The sequence below is a fragment of the Schistocerca serialis genome, chromosome 7 (assembly GCF_023864345.2).
Source record: "Schistocerca serialis cubense isolate TAMUIC-IGC-003099 chromosome 7, iqSchSeri2.2, whole genome shotgun sequence".
Classification (NCBI taxonomy): domain Eukaryota; kingdom Metazoa; phylum Arthropoda; class Insecta; order Orthoptera; family Acrididae; genus Schistocerca; species Schistocerca serialis.
In genome coordinates, this window is record NC_064644.1 from 605,101,642 (window position 1) to 605,121,677 (window position 20,036).

Below are 20,036 nucleotides of genomic sequence, written 5' to 3' on the forward strand. Positions count from 1 at the left end.
TTTTTTGCTGTCATGGCCTACTTAAAGCAAATGGTCCACAAGTCGTCGGGCAGAAAGGTGCCATGCAAACAGCTCACCACTAAGAAGTGCGAAAGAGCACCAATGTCATTTATACACAAGCTGCCCTGCCAGCACCTGTGTTAGCTGATGTCAGACAGATAACATAAATTAGTTCACTACTATATATGCTATATATAGATACTAGAGGATATTTTCAATAGCAAGGATGCAAGATATGAGTTAAAATGAGCAAGTATTTTGTAGTCATGTTATTGTATTCAGCAAGTCATTTGTGATAGAGAATTCTAGTTTCTAAAGTTGTGTAATTTTTTATGTTACTAAAGGTAACTGTTTTGTCTCTAGTATACACTGTAGTAGCATTGTAATAATTTTGTGTCACTGCCTAATATCTGACACTTGTTTGTGTTTTGTCATTTCTTGTATATTTAAATTTTCCACAAGCCTAATATTTTTGATTTGATTTCAGATATTGATGAATGTTATGAGAATCCAAGAATTTGCTTGAATGGCCGCTGTGAAAATGTGCCTGGTTCATATCGCTGCATGTGCATGCCTGGATTTGTAACCAGTGCAGATGGTGCATACTGTGAAGATGTAAACGAGTGCACAACTGACCGAGTCTGTGACAATGGCAAATGTGTGAACACTGAAGGATCATTTAGATGTGTTTGTGACCCAGGTTACCAAGTTTCCCTTGATAAGAGAGGTTGCATAGGTGAGGGTTCATTTTTTAGCTGAATTTGTATTTATTTTTGAGTGAATGTCTGCTGTATAGTCATATTTTATTTCTTGTTTTGTACTGATATACAGTAACTTTTGAATTAAAATACAGAGACAAAAATAGCTATTTATATTTCAGATATTGATGAATGTGTACACAACCCTTGCCAACATGGAACTTGCCATAACACTGTGGGCAGTTTCTATTGTGAGTGCTTACCCGGATTCAACCTTGGCCCTGACGGAAGATCGTGTTTGGGTATAACACTTTACAAATACATTCAATAAGTATTTCCAGATAATGACACCCTACCTATTGTTTTAAAATCACTGATACTTTTCGCGTCCTTACAGTAATTTCCATTATGTCATTAATCAGGCTTATTGTTGAAACCGTTACTTTGTACTAATACCTGCAGTCATTGTACTTTCCAGATACGAGACGTGACCTCTGCTATTTAAATTATCATGAGGGACAGTGCACAAATCCTGCTGCGAATCCAGTGTCTCGATCCAGCTGCTGCTGTTGCACTGTGAGAGTTGGCCAACCTCTTGGATGGGGAACTCCATGTCAGGCATGTCCTATGCCTGGCACTTTTGAGTTTGAAACGCTATGCCCTCATGGGCCAGGAATGACATATAATGGAGATGGTGAGTATTAACGCTTGTATAAATAAAATTTGAGTAATTCAAGGTTAGGATGTGAAAGTAGTGTTACATGAAGTACATTTTAGTATTACGTGATGTACATTTTCTTATGATATGTAAACTTAGTAAGGAACAAGAACACACAAATTATTTTACCCAAAAAAGTCAAGGCTCCTTCATCAACAGAATGTCTTGTCGTGTAACATTCATTCTTATTACCTCATAAATTCAGTATTCTTTTTTAAATGCTCTCATTTTGTTTATTTAAATTACAGCTTGTGTAGCCACTTTTAGCTGCAATAAGAGGCAGGCCAGTGGCTTCCCATTCATTAGATCAATAACAGCACTTTTTTGTACTCCTCCAAGATTCAAACCATACTTTTTAGCCCAATACACAAAACAAAAGATTACTTATGACAATAGTAAATAATGATTTAACTACATAGCATTTTGGTAATAAACAAAAAATGTTACAAATTGCTCATTAATCTAATTTATAATATTGTATAACAGTATAATAAGGGGACTTTTCAGGCGATAATGCAAACTTACAGTTGTGATTGGGAAAGTAAATATTGATTATGATTGTGGGAGGAGAAACTCTCATGTGAAGCTGAGAGTGATAATAGGTATGCACGAATGCCTCACTTAAATTACAGAATGAAAATAATGAATTTTTGACTTGGGGGGGGGGGGGGGGGCGCTGATGAGAAGCTATTCTGTGTGTGGTGGGCAAAATCTCAGACAGAACAGATCTCTCGGCTATATCCTTGTCAGACCCTATGCTCCCTCTGCACACATCTCTCTACTGTATAGTTCCTTCCCATGTAACTATCCCCACTGCAAGACTTGCCCTATGCACCATGGCTTGCCCTATGCACCCTCCTACCACCACTGATACCAGCGCTGTAACTGGCAAAACATGTACTACCATAGGGAGAACCACCTGTGAAATGACACATGCCGTATAGCAGCCGTAATGTAAACACTGTTTCGTCTTTTATATCAGCGTGACTACCGCCAAATCATCACTTAAGACAAATATGCATAGGCAGAGGGTGTATTCTGGCAACACACAATTTCCTTTTGCAGAGCATGTACTGCAACATGACAGTTGTGGCATCAGTGCCAGTTTCATTACAAGAGCTATATGGATTCTTCCCATAGACACCAGCTTTTCAGAACTCTGTAGATGGGAACTGGTGCTACTGCATGACCTCCATTCCACCTGGCCTTAATTTATGTTAATTTCTTCGGTCTGAGCATTTCTTCAAAGTAACTATTTTTTCTTCACTTTGTTTTATTTTTCTGCATCTTTCATTTTCTGACCTGTCTATTTTTCACTGTTCCCCTCCCACCTCTCTTACCTACCATGCACTTAGCTTTGGCTCTTATCAACTCATTGCATGTTGTTGTAGCAGTCTGTCTTATATATTAACCTGTCTTCTGCCTCTAAACTCTCAGGTTTCCACATCTCATCTGGTGCAGTCCCCAACATCAGTCTTTCCTTCTAATACCATCTGGTGAGTCTCCCCTACCTGGGGTTCTGGGTGACTTTTCTAAACCCTACCCCTTTTGTTAAACCTCTCAAGTCCTTTTTCTTCACTCCTCTTCCTTCTCCTACACTCAAATTACTGTTTTATTGGAGAAGTGTCAGAAACTCAAACCATATCCAGTGAAACATAAATTCTGTATTAATTGTAACAGTGAAAAATCACAGCATGATATGTTTCAGCAAGTGAAAATACAACACTACTACTTTTATAAGGTAATAAGTGAGCAGAAGTCACTGCTGTGAAAGATGACATAGTTAAGACATTTTTGGCCTAAAAACCAAAGCTGTTAAATATGTGAAAAATAGGTTCTGGTTTCAGTTTTAACTAAGAATCTGTACAGCAAGTGCACAAAAGAGCAAAAAGAACCTGTTATCGGGTTATTACTATACACGAGGACAAATTGTCTTAATTTTTTGTCAGATTCCTTCAATCATAATAAAACTACCATGCTGTGTTAATATTTTTGTAATGTGCACTTATAATACTGTTTAATAGAGAGTACAACTCCAACCAAACAGATTGGGCTATTAGTGGAAACATTATCATCATATAGGAGGGAAATTAAAAGAGATATCTGTATGTCACTTCTTTTATTAAACTACTCCAAAATTTTCAAGAATTTTCATCCTCATCTTCAAGTGGATATAATAGCATATGTTTGTACGTTTGCTTGCTGCAACCAACTATTTGCTTTGCTTCTTTCTCTTGAAACTATTCCAGAAAGCTGCTAACTGCAAGCTGGTATCAGATAAACACATTGTGTCACTGACAAAATAAAAAAACATAAATAGAGTAAATTAAGTATATATACAAGCAACTGAAAATATTCATAGAGGTAGTGTATTAAGGTATTGCACAGTGTTCTCTCACTGACACTTGCCAGAAATGAAGGAAATTGCTTATATTTATATTTTAAGTTATGAAAGATAATGATAGTGCATTTGTGGTGTTGACATATTATTTTCAGTCTTGGTGTGAAAAGTTTCGTTTTGAGGGAGAAAAATTTTATTTATTTCATTATGCCTTTGTTTTTATTTTCTTAGATGACCGATTTATCCATATCAAAATTACCTTCATATAAGTATGCAACATTCTGGTAAGATGACCTGAAGATGACTGAGATGATTGACACTTATTTGTAAGAAGGAAATTTTAAAAAAAGTTAACAAATATCCCAATTGGAGATGTCTCTGTTGATGGATAATGTTGTCCTGTTACATTTTAAGTTACCTAAACTACTTCAGATTAACAACAGACTATGTCATCCAATAAAACTATGGCTGATTCCTTTACACATTTTTCGCACAGCTGATATATTACGTCATTTCTTATTATTTTACTTTTGAAACAAATTCAAACAATAATTGTTACTTCTTGTCTGTGGGCTCTAAAGAGTTGCTTTCATTATTTCAGACATCAATGAATGCGCTCAGAATCCAGGTATCTGTCAGAATGGAGCATGTGAAAACTTGATGGGATCTCACCGGTGTATTTGTAACCCTGGATATCAAGTTGACAGTACTGGGAAAATTTGTACTGACATTAATGAATGTGAAGTGGATGATCTAGTTTGTTCAGGTGGTCAGTGCAGGAATACTCCTGGTAGCTTTCAGGTAACACTTTCATCATTCACGTTTGTTTATCTGCTTTAAAAATTACCTGTGAAGTAGTACTATTAAAGTGAAAGTGAAATTGATTGATCAGGAATAATCTGAAGCATTATCACATTTTTGTGCTTCTTATATTGTGTTTTGTTTAAGATAAATAAGTACTCTCTTTTAGCAGAGAATTCTATGACAGTTTTACTGTTACAGCTGAAGTTGTCTGCAGGTTCTCTCTCTCTCTCTCTCTCTCTCTCTCTCTCTCTCTCTCTCTCTCTCTGTGTGTGTGTGTGTGTGTGTGTGTGTGTGTGTGTGTGTGTGTGTGTGTGTGTGTGTGTCATGTGCACGCAACAGCAGCATGGATACACTGCATATGTCAAACAAGTCATCAACTTTACTATGTATTCACATAGACATGTTTTAAACTTTCAGTGGGCTTCCATATTTTTGGAAAGGCATATTAAATGAGAAATAAACTAAAAATAGTTCCTATCCTCCAGTTCTGAGCAAGATTTTTGGGTGCTTTCCCTTGATTGTAAAGCAAATATTGGAACTAGACATCCCCTCCTAACTGAAACTTCTTCTGCTCCACTTCTAGCTCTCCTGGTATTCAAGTGGAAAGTCCCTGACTCCACAGTGGGTCATTACTTGAACAATCCACTCTGAAAAGAGTTAATTTCAGTTAAGAAAAAAGGTTATTTGTGAATTATGTGTTTAAGTGTATCACCCAGCTGTATTTCATTCACAGAGTTAGTTGCATAAACAACTACATTGAAAAATTTTATACTTTAAACATGTTGTTGTTGTTGTCTTCAGTCCTGAGACTGGTTTGATGCAGCTCTCCATGCTACTCTATCCTGTGCAAGCTTCTTCATCTCCCAGTACTTCCTGCAACCTACATCCTTCTGAATCTGCCTAGTGTATTCATCTCTTGGTCTCCCTCTACGATTTTTACCCTCCACACTGCCCTCCAATGCTAAATTTGTGATCCCTTGATGCCTCAGAACATGTCCTACCAACGGGTCCCTTCTCCTTGTCAAGTTGTGCCACAAACTCCTCTTCTCCCCAATTCTATTCAGTACCTCCTCATTAGTTATGTGATCTACCCATCTAATCTTCAGCATTCTTCTGTAGCACCACATTTCGAAAACTTCTAGTCTCTTCTTGTCCAAACTATTTATCATGTTTCACTTCCATACATTGCTACACTCCATACAAATACTTTTAGAAACGACTTCCTGACACTTAAATCTATACTCGATGTTAACAAATTTCTCTTATTCAGAAATGCCAGTCTACATTTTATATCCTCTCTACTTCGACCATAATCAGTTATTTTGCTCCCCAAATAGCAAAACTCCTTTACTACTTTAAGTGTCTCATTTCCTAGTCTAATTCCCTCAGCATCACTCGACTTAATTCGACTACATTCCATTATCCTCGTTTTGCTTTTGTTGATGTTCATCTTATATCCTCCTTTCAAGACACTGTCCATTCCGTTCAACTGCTCTTCCAAGTCCTTTGCTGTCTCTGACAGAATTACAATGTCATTGGCGAACCTCAACGTTTTTATTTCTTCTCCATGGACTTTAATACCTACTCCGAATTTTTCTTTTGTTTCCTTTACTGCTTCCTCAATATACATATTGAATAACATCGGGGACAGGCTACAAACCTGTCTCACTCCCTTCCCAACCGCTGCTTCCCTTTCATGCCCCTCGACTCTTATAACTGCCATCTGGTTTCTGTACAAATTGTAAATAGCCTTTCGCTCCCTGTATTTTACCCCTGCCACCTTTAGAATTTGAAAGAGAGTATTCCAGTCAACATTGTCAAAAGCTTTCTCTAAGTCCACAAATGCTAGAAATGTAGGTTTGCCTTTCCTTAACCTAACTGTTAAGATAAGTCGTAGGGTCAGTATTGCCTCACGTGTTCCAACATATCTGCGGAATCCAAACTGATCTTCACCGAGGTCGGCTTCTGCCAGTTTTTCCATTCGTCTGTAAAGAATTCGCGTTAGTATTTATTAAACTTATAGTTCGGTAATTTTCACATCTGTCAACACCTGCTTTCTTTGGGATTGGAATTATTATATTCTTCTTGAAGTCTGAGGGTATTTCGCCTGTCTCATACATCTTGCTCACCAGATGGTAGAGTTCCAATGGAATGTTGTTTACTCCCGGGGCCTTGTTTCGACTCAGGTCTTTCAGTGCTCTGTCAAACTCTTCACGCAGTATCATATCTCCCATTTCATCTTCATCTACATCCTCTTCCATTTCCATAATATTGTCCTCAAGTACATCACCCTTGTATAGACCCTCTATATACTTCTTCCACCTTTCTGCTTTCCCTTCTTTGCTTAGAACTGGGTTTCCATCTGATCTCTTGATATTCATACAAGTGGTTCTCTTTTCTCCAAAGGTCTCTTTAATTTTCCTGTAGGCAGTATCTATCTTACCCCTAGTGAGATAAGCCTCTGCATCCTTGCATTTGTCCTCTAGCCATCCCTGCTTAGCCATTTTGCACTTTCTGTCGATTTCATTTTTGAGACGTTTGTATTCCCTTTTGCCTGCTTCATTTACTGCGTTTTTATATTTTCTCCTTTCATCAATTAAATTCAATATTTCTTCTGTTACCCAAGGATTTCTACTAGCCCTCGTCTTTTTACGTACTTGATCCTCTGCTGCTTTCACTACTTCATCCCTCAGAGCTACCCTTTCGTCTTCTACTGTATTTCTTTTCCCCATTCCTGTCAATTGTTCCCTTATGCTGTCCCTGAAACTCTGTACAACCTCTGGTTTAGTCAGTTTATCCAGGTCCCATCTCTTTAAATTCCCACCTTTTTGCAATTTCTTCAGTTTTAATCTATAGTTCATAACCAATAGATTGTGGTCAGAGTCCACATCTGCCCCTGGAAATGTCCTATAATTTAAAACCTGGTTCCTAAATCTCTGTCTTACCATTATATAATCTATCTGATACCTTTTAGTATCTCCAGGGTTCTTCCATGTATACAACCTTCTTTTATGATTCTTGAACGAAGTGTTAGCTATGATTACGTTATGCTCTGTGCAAAATTCTACCAGACGGCTTCCTCTTTCATTTCTCTCCCCCAATCCATATTCACCCACTATGTTTCCTTCTCTCCCTTTTCCTACTCTCGAATTCCAGTCACCCATGACTATTAAATTTTTGTCTCCCTTCACTACCTGAATAATTTCTTTTATTTCATCATACATTTCTTCAATTTTTTCGTCATCTGCAGAGCTAGTTGCCATATAAACTTGTACTACTGTAGTAGGCATGGGCTTCATGTCTATCTTGGCCACAATAATGCGTTCACTATGCTGTTGGAAGTAGCTTACCCGCACTCCTATTTTTTTATTCATTATTAAACCTACTCCTGCATTGCCCCTATTTGATTTTGTATTTATAACCCTGTATTCACCTGACCAAAAGTCTTGTTCCTCCTGCTACCGAACTTCACTAATTCCCACTATATCTAACTTTAACCTATCCATTTCCCTTTTTAAATTTTCTAACCTACCTGCCCGATTAAGGGATCTGACATTCCACTCTCCGATCTGTAGAACGCCAGTTTTCTTTCTCCTGATAACGACATCCTCTTGAGTAGTCCCTGCCCGGAGATCCGAATGGGGGACTATTCTACCTCCGGAATATTTTACCCAAGAGGACGCCATCATCATTTAACCATACAGTAAAGCTGCATGCCCTCGGGAAAAATTATGGCTGTAGTTTCCCCTTGCTTTCAGCCGTTCGCAGTACCTGCACAGCAAGGCTATTTTGGTTAGTGTTACAAGGCCAGATCAGTCAATCATCCAGACTGTTGCTCCTGCAACTACTGAAAAGGCTGCTGCCCCTCTTCAGGAACCACACGTTTGTCTGGCCTCTCAACAGATACCCCTCCGTTGTGGTTGCACCTACGGTACGGCCATCTGTATCGCTGAAGCACGCTAGCCTCCCCACCAACGGCAAGGTCCATGGTTCGTGGGGGTAGGTTTTTTAAACATGCCATTTGTAAAGTAGGTCTGAAGGACTTTTAATATGACTTCAAAACTTGTTCTGCTGTCAGTATGACATTTTATTTCAATGAGTTTGTTGACAAAATGTTTTTGCAAACATGAAACATCTATAAGAAAAAGGATCTTGAGAACAATACCACTGTTGCTTGTAAGTGCAAGAATAAATTTTTGTTACAAACCGACGGAGATGCCACTAAGTGGGGCACATATGACGGTTACACAACAATTTCGTAATTGAATATCAACATGGGAAGCCTGAATTACAAATAAGCTGAGAGCTCATTTCATCAGACAATGTGAGAGCAAAGCCAAGAACAAAGATGCAGCACTTTGACAACAGTGCTAGCAGACAGAATGCTGTAGCATAACTTCCCCTAGAGATGTCATAAGAATGTCTTTCGGGATGCCAACTGCACATAAACGAACTCTTTGGAAACTCTGAAGTTAAACACTAGAGCAGTTGAGAGTGCTGACTGTCTCAGAAAACGAGAGCACATTTTGCTTATCAGTATGGGGTGGTCACGTCATTGCCTGTTATAAAACATCTGCCCTCGACACACTCATTATTCTCGGAAAAGCTGCTGCCACCTTGCTAGAAATCCGCAGCTGTCCAGGTTTGGAGGCAACTTCTGATCTTCAAGCTGCAGTCCTGCCAGTCAGAATGGTGTCTGACAGAGGATTGGGCCGTGGATAAACAACCGATCTGCATGTCTGCAAGCTATTTGACTTGCCTGTGGTGCCACTACTGGGCATTACAGGTACCGTTCCGCTGGCTACGTTCTGGAACCACCACTCGTGACAATCAACAGTGGCATGCAGGCTCCTGAGGCTGAGCCTAGGTGCAGCTTCACTCATCAAAAGCACTGAAGCTCTGACAGGCATCCACAGCCACTCTCGGCTATGGAGATGCATAGTCACCGCATTCTCCTGCAATGGGGCCACAGTACAGACCACAGGCAGAGCGAGGATCTGTGCTCGGCAAGATCCTCGCCAGGCACTGACGTGCCACCTCACCCTTACAAGCAGCGATGACTTAGCAAGGCCTCTGCAAGTCAGCACCGGGAAAGGGATGGAGTGATTTAAAAATTCTTTCCAATAAATGATAGTTAATTGAATTATGTTGTTTAGTGCCCTGGTGCTCTACAGGATCACTCACCCTCACTCTTCACTCAACCTCCTGAAAGCAACACAACCTCAACTCACGTCAAAATGATTAAAAATAATCTACTCGTCAGATGGCAGGTATTAATGCAAGAACACAAATGTAGCTTTTGGAAGCAGAAATGCTTCTATCTAATAACAGAGAGGGAATGGAGAAGGAAGGAGACAGAAAGAATAGAATGAGAGATAAATCAACAATAATATTCTGAAAACCGACAAGATTTGAAATCTTAATATAGTATTAAGTAATGGGCAAGATAGTTAAAAAGCCAGAAATAAGGTCAGATCACACTTGTAATAGAAATGGAAACAGACAAAACTCAGAGAAAGCCACATACTGATGTAGAAGAAAGAATAAAAGAATGAAAAATAAAACTAATAAAAACACAGACTGTGACATGAGCCACACAAAGTGATATTGATGCATTCTTTCATCACTGCTTTTTTGATTAACTTCAAATGCATCAATGAGAAACACAAATTACCGATGCCCTACAGTATTAGTTTGTTTTATAAAACAGTTTTTGGCTTACGAGACCATTATCGGATAATGAGTGTGTCATTGCTTTTGTGTGTTGATTGCCATGTATGATGAAATCTGGTTCATGAAATAAATTAATGCACTAGCGCACCCACAGTTCGTGCCATATAAAAACTATTCTGCAGTAATTTTTGTTCTTGCAGAAGAGGTCTATGTGGACAAATAAAGTAGTAAATCATAGCTGATTGCTGTTTTTATATTCCGTAAGAACCCATCTCTGATAGTGCTTAGGATGAAGCTGTTGACACTGTTCAGCATTCACTTAACAGCATCAAGTGTTAGATTGCTACTCACCGTGTATCCCATCAAAGGCAGGGCTACACGTGAAATCAGTCACGTGAACTACAAGCTAAGCTGCAACCACTGTGCTGCTCCACATGGGCAAGACAGCCTACAGGCTGTCTGTCTGCATGAATAGTTACTGATGAACTGTGGCCAAGAAACAGTTGGACCACCCAGTTGCTGAGCACTTGGGCTGTTGATAAAATATCGATACATCAGTATTTTTCCCAAAAATATTGAAATATACCGACAATATTTTTTTGACTCATACATTGATATCGAAATTGCAATATCAAGTGCCGATATTTTTATTTTACATTATAATTTTTTCACAGTTCTTGATAAATATTTGAAGTTGTTCTTTTGAAATTGTAGTAGAACATAATTTTACTTCCACTGTGTGAAAAAGTCTTACTACTTTTTGAGCTTTCATCATGTTCTGTCTTTTTCTTTGACTGTGAAGCGTGTGTAGACTCCACAAAGAAGAAGTCCAATTACACTGAGAATGGCGGTGTGATGGAATAACAAGATATCTGATGTGAAGAAATAGCACACCCGTTGCGTTAAAAAACAATTTTTAACACAACTAGTGTAGTGTCTAGGAAGCCTGCATACTCGGTTCGCTAGAAAATTAATGAAACAAGTCATATTAATGAGCTTTATTACAAAAAGAAAATTAAAATGCTTAACTTTTGCAATCACACGGATGTGTTGCAAGCAAAGGGCGACATACAAATAAATCACTCTTCTTCAGTGTAGACAACCCCAAGCCTGTGCTACATAGAGTGTACAAGCAAAATAACTAGCATTGATGCTGCTCTCGAAGTTGCTAATCTTGAAGCTGCTATTGAACTGGGCCATCACCAGTCAGTTGTGGCACTTACATCCTCTTCACATAGGGACCACTGCTATCGCATTGTCATCCTGGACGGAGGTCTGGTCAGCGTGCGATTGGCTGACTTCTTCTCACAGTCTTCTCTTTTCTGTCATTCCTATCTGGCGTGCTGGTGCTTCACTTTACACCATAACATTCCTCCCCCTCAAAGCAATGGACCACCGTCATATAGGGAGGATGACAATGGGAGGGGAGGCAGGGGCGTGGACACTCAGATGGTCCGAAATCTCTGTGGCTGCAGGGGATGTCAGGCTCCTGGTCGTAGCCCACTGCCCGACCTTCGCTCTGTTGGAAACATTGCTTGGAAAATGGCCAGAAGGGTACGCATCCACCACCTGAGGCCCATAGCACGATGTAGAAGACATTGACTGCTGCCGCACTGTCCTCGGGATCCGTGAATATGGGGAAAGAGGTACAGAAGGATCACCATACAGATGACAGTGTCGAATTTGATTTTGACGTCAGCACTGCAATCTGTCTGGGCCTGAAATGAGATACATGTATGTGCCAAATCAACGAAGGGTCCAGACTCACGCGCACCGTCTGCTTCTACTAAAAACCTTGGAAAACACAATATCATGTGGCGTGAAGCAATACCTGCAGTCTTCCTTTGGTGCTGGATGCTGGGGAGGGTGGAGAAGGTGGAGCAGTGTCCAATGGCGGTGGGCACGAAGCAACTCCACCAACGCTGGTCGATCTCACAGATGTGAATAATAGCAGATGAGAAACAGTTGCAGTGCTTGATCCCTGGTGTGCGCAGTGCAAAGTTTGGCCATCTGCTGCTCGAAGGTTCTGACAAAACGTTCCGCTTCGTCATCGGACTGTGGATAGAACTGTGCACTAGTTAGATGCTGTATGCCATTGCGTTCACGGAATGTTTCAAATTCTTGTGACGTGAAATGAGGGCCATTGTCCAACACTATGACTTCAGTCAAACCTTCGAGGTAAAAAGTAGAGGACAACGGCTCAACTGTGCTACATAACATTGTCGAATTCATTGGCGCATCAAAAGGAAATTTGTTATAAGAGTCTACCACAATCAACCAGTGAGTGCAGCAAAAAGGTCCCGCAAAGTCTATGTGCATCTGTTGCCATGATGATCGCAACTTAGACCGAGCAGAGAACTTTTATGGCGGAGCGGACTGATTTTCCACACATGAATGACACTGTGATGTCGTCTGTTCTATTTGGGTGTCCATATCCTGCCAAGTACAGTGTCGACGCGCTAACTGTTTCGTAGGAACAATCCCCCCAGTGTCTTTGGTGAAGTAACTGCAACACTTCTTTTTGCAGAGCTTTGGGGATCAACACATGTGACTGTCCATTGTGATTTTGAACAAGAATCACACCTTGCCGTATAGCGAGGCTATGCCGACGTGCAAAGTATCGGCGCACTAAAGAGTTCTTTATGCTGTGCGACGTGCAAGAAGCGAATGTATCTTAGCAAAATGTTCATATCTGAATCAGCTTCTGTGGCCTGTGCTATTTTCCTATAGTTCAGAGGAAAGGATTGAAGCAATTCAGAATCCTGAGCATCGATGTGACAACAATAATCAGCAGAAGCATCAAAGTCTGTACGAGGGTCATTTGGAAGATGTGAAAGTGCGTCCGCATTACCACGTCGAGCTGTCGGGCGATACACAATCTCGTACTGGTATCGAGACAACGACAAACCCCATCGTTGCAATTTTTGGGCAGTTCGTACAGGATCCGCCTTCATCAGATGAAACAAGGACTGCAATGCCTTGTGATCCGTTACTATGTAGAATTTTCTGCCATACAGATAGTAGTGAAATTTGGTGACACCATACACAACAGCCAATGCCTCTTCCTCTATTTGTGAAATGTTACACTGAGCTTTGGGCAACACTTTTGATATGAAAGCAATAGGCCTGTCTTTATCACCAATTCTGTGCAAAAGCACTGCACCAATTCCATAAGAGGAAGCATCAACTTGCAACACAATTGGTTTTTCAGGATCAAAGTGAACCGAGCAATGATTACTGAGCAATGCCTCATAAGTTTTTGAAGAACTTCTCGTCACTCATCTGTCCAAACAAAGAGGACGTTCTTGTGACACAAACAAAGCAGTGGAGCTGCAATTTGTGCAGCATTTGGCATGAACCGAATATAATAGTTGATTTTGCCTAAGACTGACTGCAATTTTGTGACATTGTGAGGAGCTGGCAGTTCACATATGCATAGCAAATGTGTCTGAAGAGGATGTACACCTTGACTGTTTACAACATGAGCAGGATACTGCAACTCAGGTTTAGAAACGTCACACTTGTCCAGTCTACACTTTAGTCCCGCATCAGATAACACGTGAAACGAAGCGTGCAAATTTGCAGTGTGTCCTTCAGATGTATGACATGCTACGGCAATATCATCCGTATAGTTGGAAAATTTTGGTTCTTGAGGAGTCAGCTGTTGCAAATACCGTTGGAAAATGGTGGGTGCAGAAGCACTGCCAAAAGGCAAACTTCCGCAAATATTTAAACAGGCCCAAACGAGTGTTCACAACACACACTTTTTGAGATTCTTCATCTAACGGTACTGAGAATGGCGGTGTGATGGAATAACAAGATATCTGATGTGAAGAAATAGCACACCCGTTGCGTCACACGAATCAATTTTGGAAAAGTAGCAACTGGTGCCTAATCTGTCCGTAAGATCCTCTGGGTGTGGCAATGGATAAGTATCAGTCACAGTTTGTGGGTTGACTGTAGACTTAAAGTCAACCCAGAGGCAAATGCGACCTGAAGTTTTGGGGAGCAAAACCAGTGGACTTGCCCTTTGACCAGCTTGTATGGGTGCAATAGCTCCACTATCTTGCAATTCCTTAAGTTCAGTGGCCACTTTGTCCCGTTATTCGATGGGAACAGTTCTGGCCCAGCAAAATTTTGGGCTGAACACTCTAAAATAAAAAATTCTGTCTTAGCTTTCCATTCTACTTTGTTTAATTTTGAACTCCAGATGCGACAAGTTAAAAAGCACTTCATCTGTTTTGCACTTTTTATTAATTTTGTAGTTGTGGGAGCACTAATTCTGTTAATTAAATTATTCAAAATAAAAATAATTCTTATTGCCCTTGTAGTGTACTAAACATTCATTTATCTTTATGCATTCACCCTTCAGTGCTTTATAAATCACTTCACAAGTTTCTGGAATTGTTTTGGTTAATGTGCAATATGATAGTCAAGTGCTGTGTATAAACTGGAGTAGCTCCCTCCTGTTTCAAGAAATCCCAGTGTCACAGTTCGCCTGACTTTTGCAAGTATAGTATTTCTCAAGAAAGTATTCTGTTTCGTAATATGAGAAGCTGCTTTACTGAGTAAATACTGAAATACACTCTCATCCATTCAAAGTAATTCATATGTAAGATTTTCTCATCCATTCAAAGTAATTCATATATAAGATTTTATATCTCCACTAGCAGCTCTTGTAACAAATTTTGGTGAGTTCTTTTACTATCTCAACGTAATACCTGTGGCTTCATCTGAGTATGTTTCCCTTTTTTGCTACCACTTTTCTTCCAAATACAAACACAGTGCAATTGTTGTACTAGCAAGCACAGCACATAATTAGTTGGTGTCCACCATCTTGACATTTGATGAAAAATGTGATGACAATGTAATACCCCTTTTTAGCACCAAGTCATAGATCTTTCTCAAAGAAATTTTATGAATATTTGTCAAAGAAATATGATAGTGTAATACTGGCTTGTTTGAGCAGTGGAGTTGCGTTTGGGCAGTACCTTCTCCTGCTTCTGGCTACTTGAAGTGTGGCTGTTAGCTGTATCAGCAGCAGCAGCGAGCAGCCAGATTCTACCCGGAAAAGTTTTATCTGGTGTGCCCGAACTGCCAGATTCGTGCATGCGCAGAGCAGTTTGGGTTGTATTGGAGAGGGATTAAGTCTCCACATAAGCCAAGCACGTTTAGTGATTTTGCTGTTTCCCCTTCGCTTACACTTCTCACATCAAATGAAAACAAAACAGATTTCTGTGGGTAGGAGCTATCAAGTGAATTAAAATACATTCTTATAATTACGGAAGGGTAACATATGTTATTAGTTTCAGTTTTCTGATTTTATTGTATTTCCACATTTATGGTAGTCAAGCATTAATCGCCTTGAGAAAAAGTGAAGTTATTTTTGTTGGTTTGCTAAATAAATGTGGTTTTTGTTAGTCTTTCCCCCATAGGCAGTCAATTTATTAGAAACGAAGTGTCTCATTTCACACTGTTGGCTAGTTTCAACTGTTCACTGCATTTCAAGTTCACATTTTCGTCTTCTAGCAGGTATGGCATTATTTCATAATAAAAAACCAAACACAAGATAATACAGTACAGGTACTCCAAGAAAATTTGCATCCTGAAAACCACACTGAAAAGCTTAATATCAGGTTGGGGCCCAGGGGCCTACTTCACTGTGAATCTGGACATATGAATGTACATTTTAGGCCAAATTATGCATTTTAATATGGTTTATGAAATTCCTATGCTCTTGGAGTATCCTGCTTCTTCTATGACGTTATGTAAGGTCTCTTAATACTATATATGTATGAGCACATGGGCTTCCTACATCATCGTAGCTGCCCATGCGCAGTAACACCTGTTTTCTGGCGTTCTCTAGCAACTGCCGAAACAAAGCTATTTCTAACAGGTCACATGAAAATATTTTGAACACTTCAAAGTAAATTTCGCTTTACACAAGATGAATTATGTTATGTGTGGGAATGTGCAATGAATTTCTTTATTCACAGAGCATTTGACTCTCACTTAAAACTTAACACATTGGGGACTAACCACTTAGAAGAATTTGGTGCACAGAAGGCCAAACATTGTCATTATTTAATATTTTATTCTCACATGTACATGTGACGTACCCTAAAATGTAACACACGCAAAAAAGGTAATATTATACATGAAAGCTTAGCTTTTCTTGTAGCTTGTCAATCTTCAAGATCAATATTATATGTGAAAGCTTAACTTGTAGCTAGACTGTGTACATTAATTTAAACCATTAAATTTTCCTATTTGTGTGTTCACACTACTTAACAGTGATGTTGCTGTTGGCTGACTATATGAAGTGTCCTATGTTCTGAATACCTGCTGCCATTGGCTGACAAGATCATTTGACATATGCTATGATTGGCTTACAAAAGCACATTTCAATCTGGATTTCAGTGCTTTGAAAACTAACGTGCTGCGTTTTGTGGAATTTGAATCCATATTTTGGTAATACAAATACAAAAATATGTGTTAATTTTAAAATTTTCCCGGCGAATTGACTGTTCAAACAAATTTCCGGCTTGCAGCCGGTCGTCGTTCAATACTTCGCACCATATTTCAACTGGGCACCCGACAGCCATCTTCAGGTGAGCCGTCGCAGACTGGCGATAACGTCCTCCGCTCCGCAATATATAGCGTACTGTAACTGTTCTGCGCATGCGTCGAAAACTTGATAGTTGAACCAACACTGCCCGCCGGCAGCGCCCTCGCTGGTGGAATAGCGGAACTCAGTCGCCCTCTGCGTTGCTGTTTGCCACGGCCATCGACGCACTCTGTCGTCCTCGATTTGAGCAAATCGTGGAGATGATGGGATTCCATGCACTGTCCAGCTGGTAGCCGCTGTCACGGTTTAACAGATTTTCCGCCAGTCGTATTTCTACGGATTCTTTAATAATGGAGTCCCAGAAAGACGTTGCTGTGGACAAAATCATTGTTTTCTCATACTCCATTGAATGTCCAGTAGAAATACAATGTTCAGCAATAGCGGACTTGCTTGGCTGCAAAAGGCGGGTGTAACGTTGATGTTCAGTGCAGCGTTCTTTCACGGTGCGTGTGGTTTGACCTATGTAAGCCATACCACATTGGCACGGTATCTTGTAAATTCCAGCCTTTCGTAGTAACAGATTGTCCTTAACTGATCCCACAAGGTCCGCAATCTTCGATGGTTGGCGGAAAACCACTTTTACCTGAAATTTTCGGAGGATTCTTGCTATTTTAAACAAAGTGTTGCCAACAAAAGGAAGAAAAGCTAAAGATTGTTCCGGCATGTTCTCCTCTTTATTCACTTTTTGCTTCTTAGTTTTAACTGTTAGTGCCCTGTTAATCTGCCGGATGGAATACTGTCTTTAGATGGGCGAGTTCTTGAGATAAGCTATCTAGATCTGAGACAGTATGAGCTCTATGAACAAGTGTTTTAAGCAAACTCATGGTTTGCGATGGGTCATGGCAACTCGATGCTTGCAGGTACAAATCAGTATGAGTGGGTTTCCGGTAAACTGAATGCCCTAGAGAACCATCATTCTTCCTTCGAGCCAGGACATCCAAGAAAGGCAAACAACCATCTTTCTCTATTTCCATGGTGAACAGGATGTTGGTATGAATGGAGTCGAGGTGATGTAGAACAATTTTGCACCTACACCTACAGAACCGCCATTAATAAGTATTTTGAGTGGTGTTGAAGAAGCTGTACGACGTCTTCCTTTGGATGCCGCAGACGAAATAAGAAGGGAAACTTGCCGTGCTCTGTTGAAGGCTCCTACTCAACGCAGTAATTTAACCTCTGCAGAAAGGGCTGCATTACGAAATCTGAGAGAGGACCCTGACGTAGTGGTATTGAAAGCTGACAAAGGTAATGCAACTGTTTTGTTACCCTGTGGTGTGCATAAAGATAAGATGTATGGGCTGCTAAGTGACTCTACCTATAGGAGGATTGATTACGATCCTACAGGACGTGTGCAACGAAAAACTTCAGCACTATTAAATTCCTCCTGCATACCGCAAGAGACCATCAAGAGGTTAAAACCACATGGTTGTGTACCTCCAAGACTGTATGGCCTTCCAAAGATTCATAAAGAGGGTCTTCCTCTGCGTCCAATAGTGAGCAACATTGGAGCTCCTACATATGATTTAGTTAAACATCTTGCTTCCTTACTGAGACCTTTCGTAGGCAAGTGCTCACATCACGTACGAAACTCAGCTGATTTTATCAATAGATTGGGGGCTCTTCATCTTAGCAGTGTAGACCATCTAGTAAGTTTTGATGTGGTCTCACTTTTTACAAAAGTTCCTCTTGCAGATTCTTTGACACGGATTGGTAACATGTTTCCTGTTGATATTACTGCTTTGTTCAGGCACACACTTTCCTCAACTTATTTTATGTTTAATCAAGAATATTTTGAACAGACTGACGGTGTCACCGTGGGTAGCCCTCTGTCTCCTTTGGTAGCCAACCTTTTTATGGAGGATTTTGAAGAGAGAGTGCTTGAATCAGCTGCCCTGAAGCCAACAGTTTTTTGGCGGTATGTGGATGACACTTTCATAGTGTGGCCTCATGGAGAAGATAAATTAATGGAGTTTCTACATCACCTCAACTCCATTCATAGCAACATCCTCTTCACCATGGAAATAGAGAAAGATGGTTGTTTGCCTTTCTTGGATGTCCTGGTTCGAAGGAAGAATGGTGGTTCTCTAGGGCATTCAGTTTACCGGAAACCCACTCATACTGATTTGTACCTGCAAGCATCGAGTTGCCATGACCCATCGCAAACCATGAGTTTGCTTAAAACACTTGTTCATAGAGCTCATACTGTCTCAGATCTAGATAGCTTATCTCAAGAACTCGCCCATCTAAAGACAGTATTCCATCCGGCAGATTAACAGGGCACTAACAGTTAAAACTAAGAAGCAAAAAGTGAATAAAGAGGAGAACATGCCGGAACAATCTTTAGTTTTTCTTCCTTTCGTTGGCAACACTTTGTTTAAAATAGCAAGAATCCTCCGAAAATTTCAGGTAAAAGTGGTTTTCCGCCCACCATCGAAGATTGCGGACCTTGTGGGATCAGTTAAGGACAATCTGTTACTACGAAAGGCCGGAATTTACAAGATACCGTGCCAATGTGGTATGGCTTACATAGGTCAAACCACACGCACCGTGAAAGAACACTGCACTGAACATCAACGTTACACCCGCCTTTTGCAGCCAAGCAAGTCCGCTATTGCTGAACATTGTATTTCTACTGGACATTCAATGGAGTATGAGAAAACAATGATTTTGTCTACAGCAACGTCTTTCTGGGACTCCATTATTAAAGAATCCGTAGAAATACGACTGGCGGAAAATCTGTTAAACTGTGACAGCGGCTACCAGCTGGACAGTGCATGGAATCCCATCATCTCCACGATTTGCTCAAATCGAGGACGACAGAGTGCGTCGATGGCCGTGGCAAACAGCAACGCAGAGGGCGACTGAGTTCCGCTATTCCACCAGCGAGGGCGCTGCCGGCGGGCAGTGTTGGTTCAACTATCAAGTTTTCGACGCATGCGCAGAACAGTTACAGTACGCTATATATTGCGGAGCGGAGGACGTTATCGCCAGTCTGCGACGGCTCACCTGAAGATGGCTGGCAGGTGCCCAGTTGAAATATGGTGCGAAGTATTGGACGACGACCGGCTGCAAGCCCGAAATTTGTTTGAACACACAAAAATATGTGGTGTGAATGTTGCTGCACATCATAGATCTTTCCAATTTTTTTTCTGAGTTTTTTCGTTCTCTGAAGTT

At 40.4% G+C, this 20,036-nt stretch overlaps 1 protein-coding gene across 1 annotated transcript in view; it reads left to right on the top strand.

The window, feature by feature from the left end:
* LOC126412131 (fibrillin-2-like) overlaps positions 1–20,036 on the top strand; it is a 675,186-nt gene that overhangs the window by 362,130 nt on the left and 293,020 nt on the right. The window contains exons 14-17 of the mRNA XM_050081574.1: positions 488–736; positions 881–1,000; positions 1,177–1,392; positions 4,359–4,558. Of these exons, the coding sequence (XP_049937531.1) occupies positions 488–736; positions 881–1,000; positions 1,177–1,392; positions 4,359–4,558 (785 nt within the window). The remainder of the gene's footprint in view (positions 1–487; positions 737–880; positions 1,001–1,176; positions 1,393–4,358; positions 4,559–20,036) is intronic.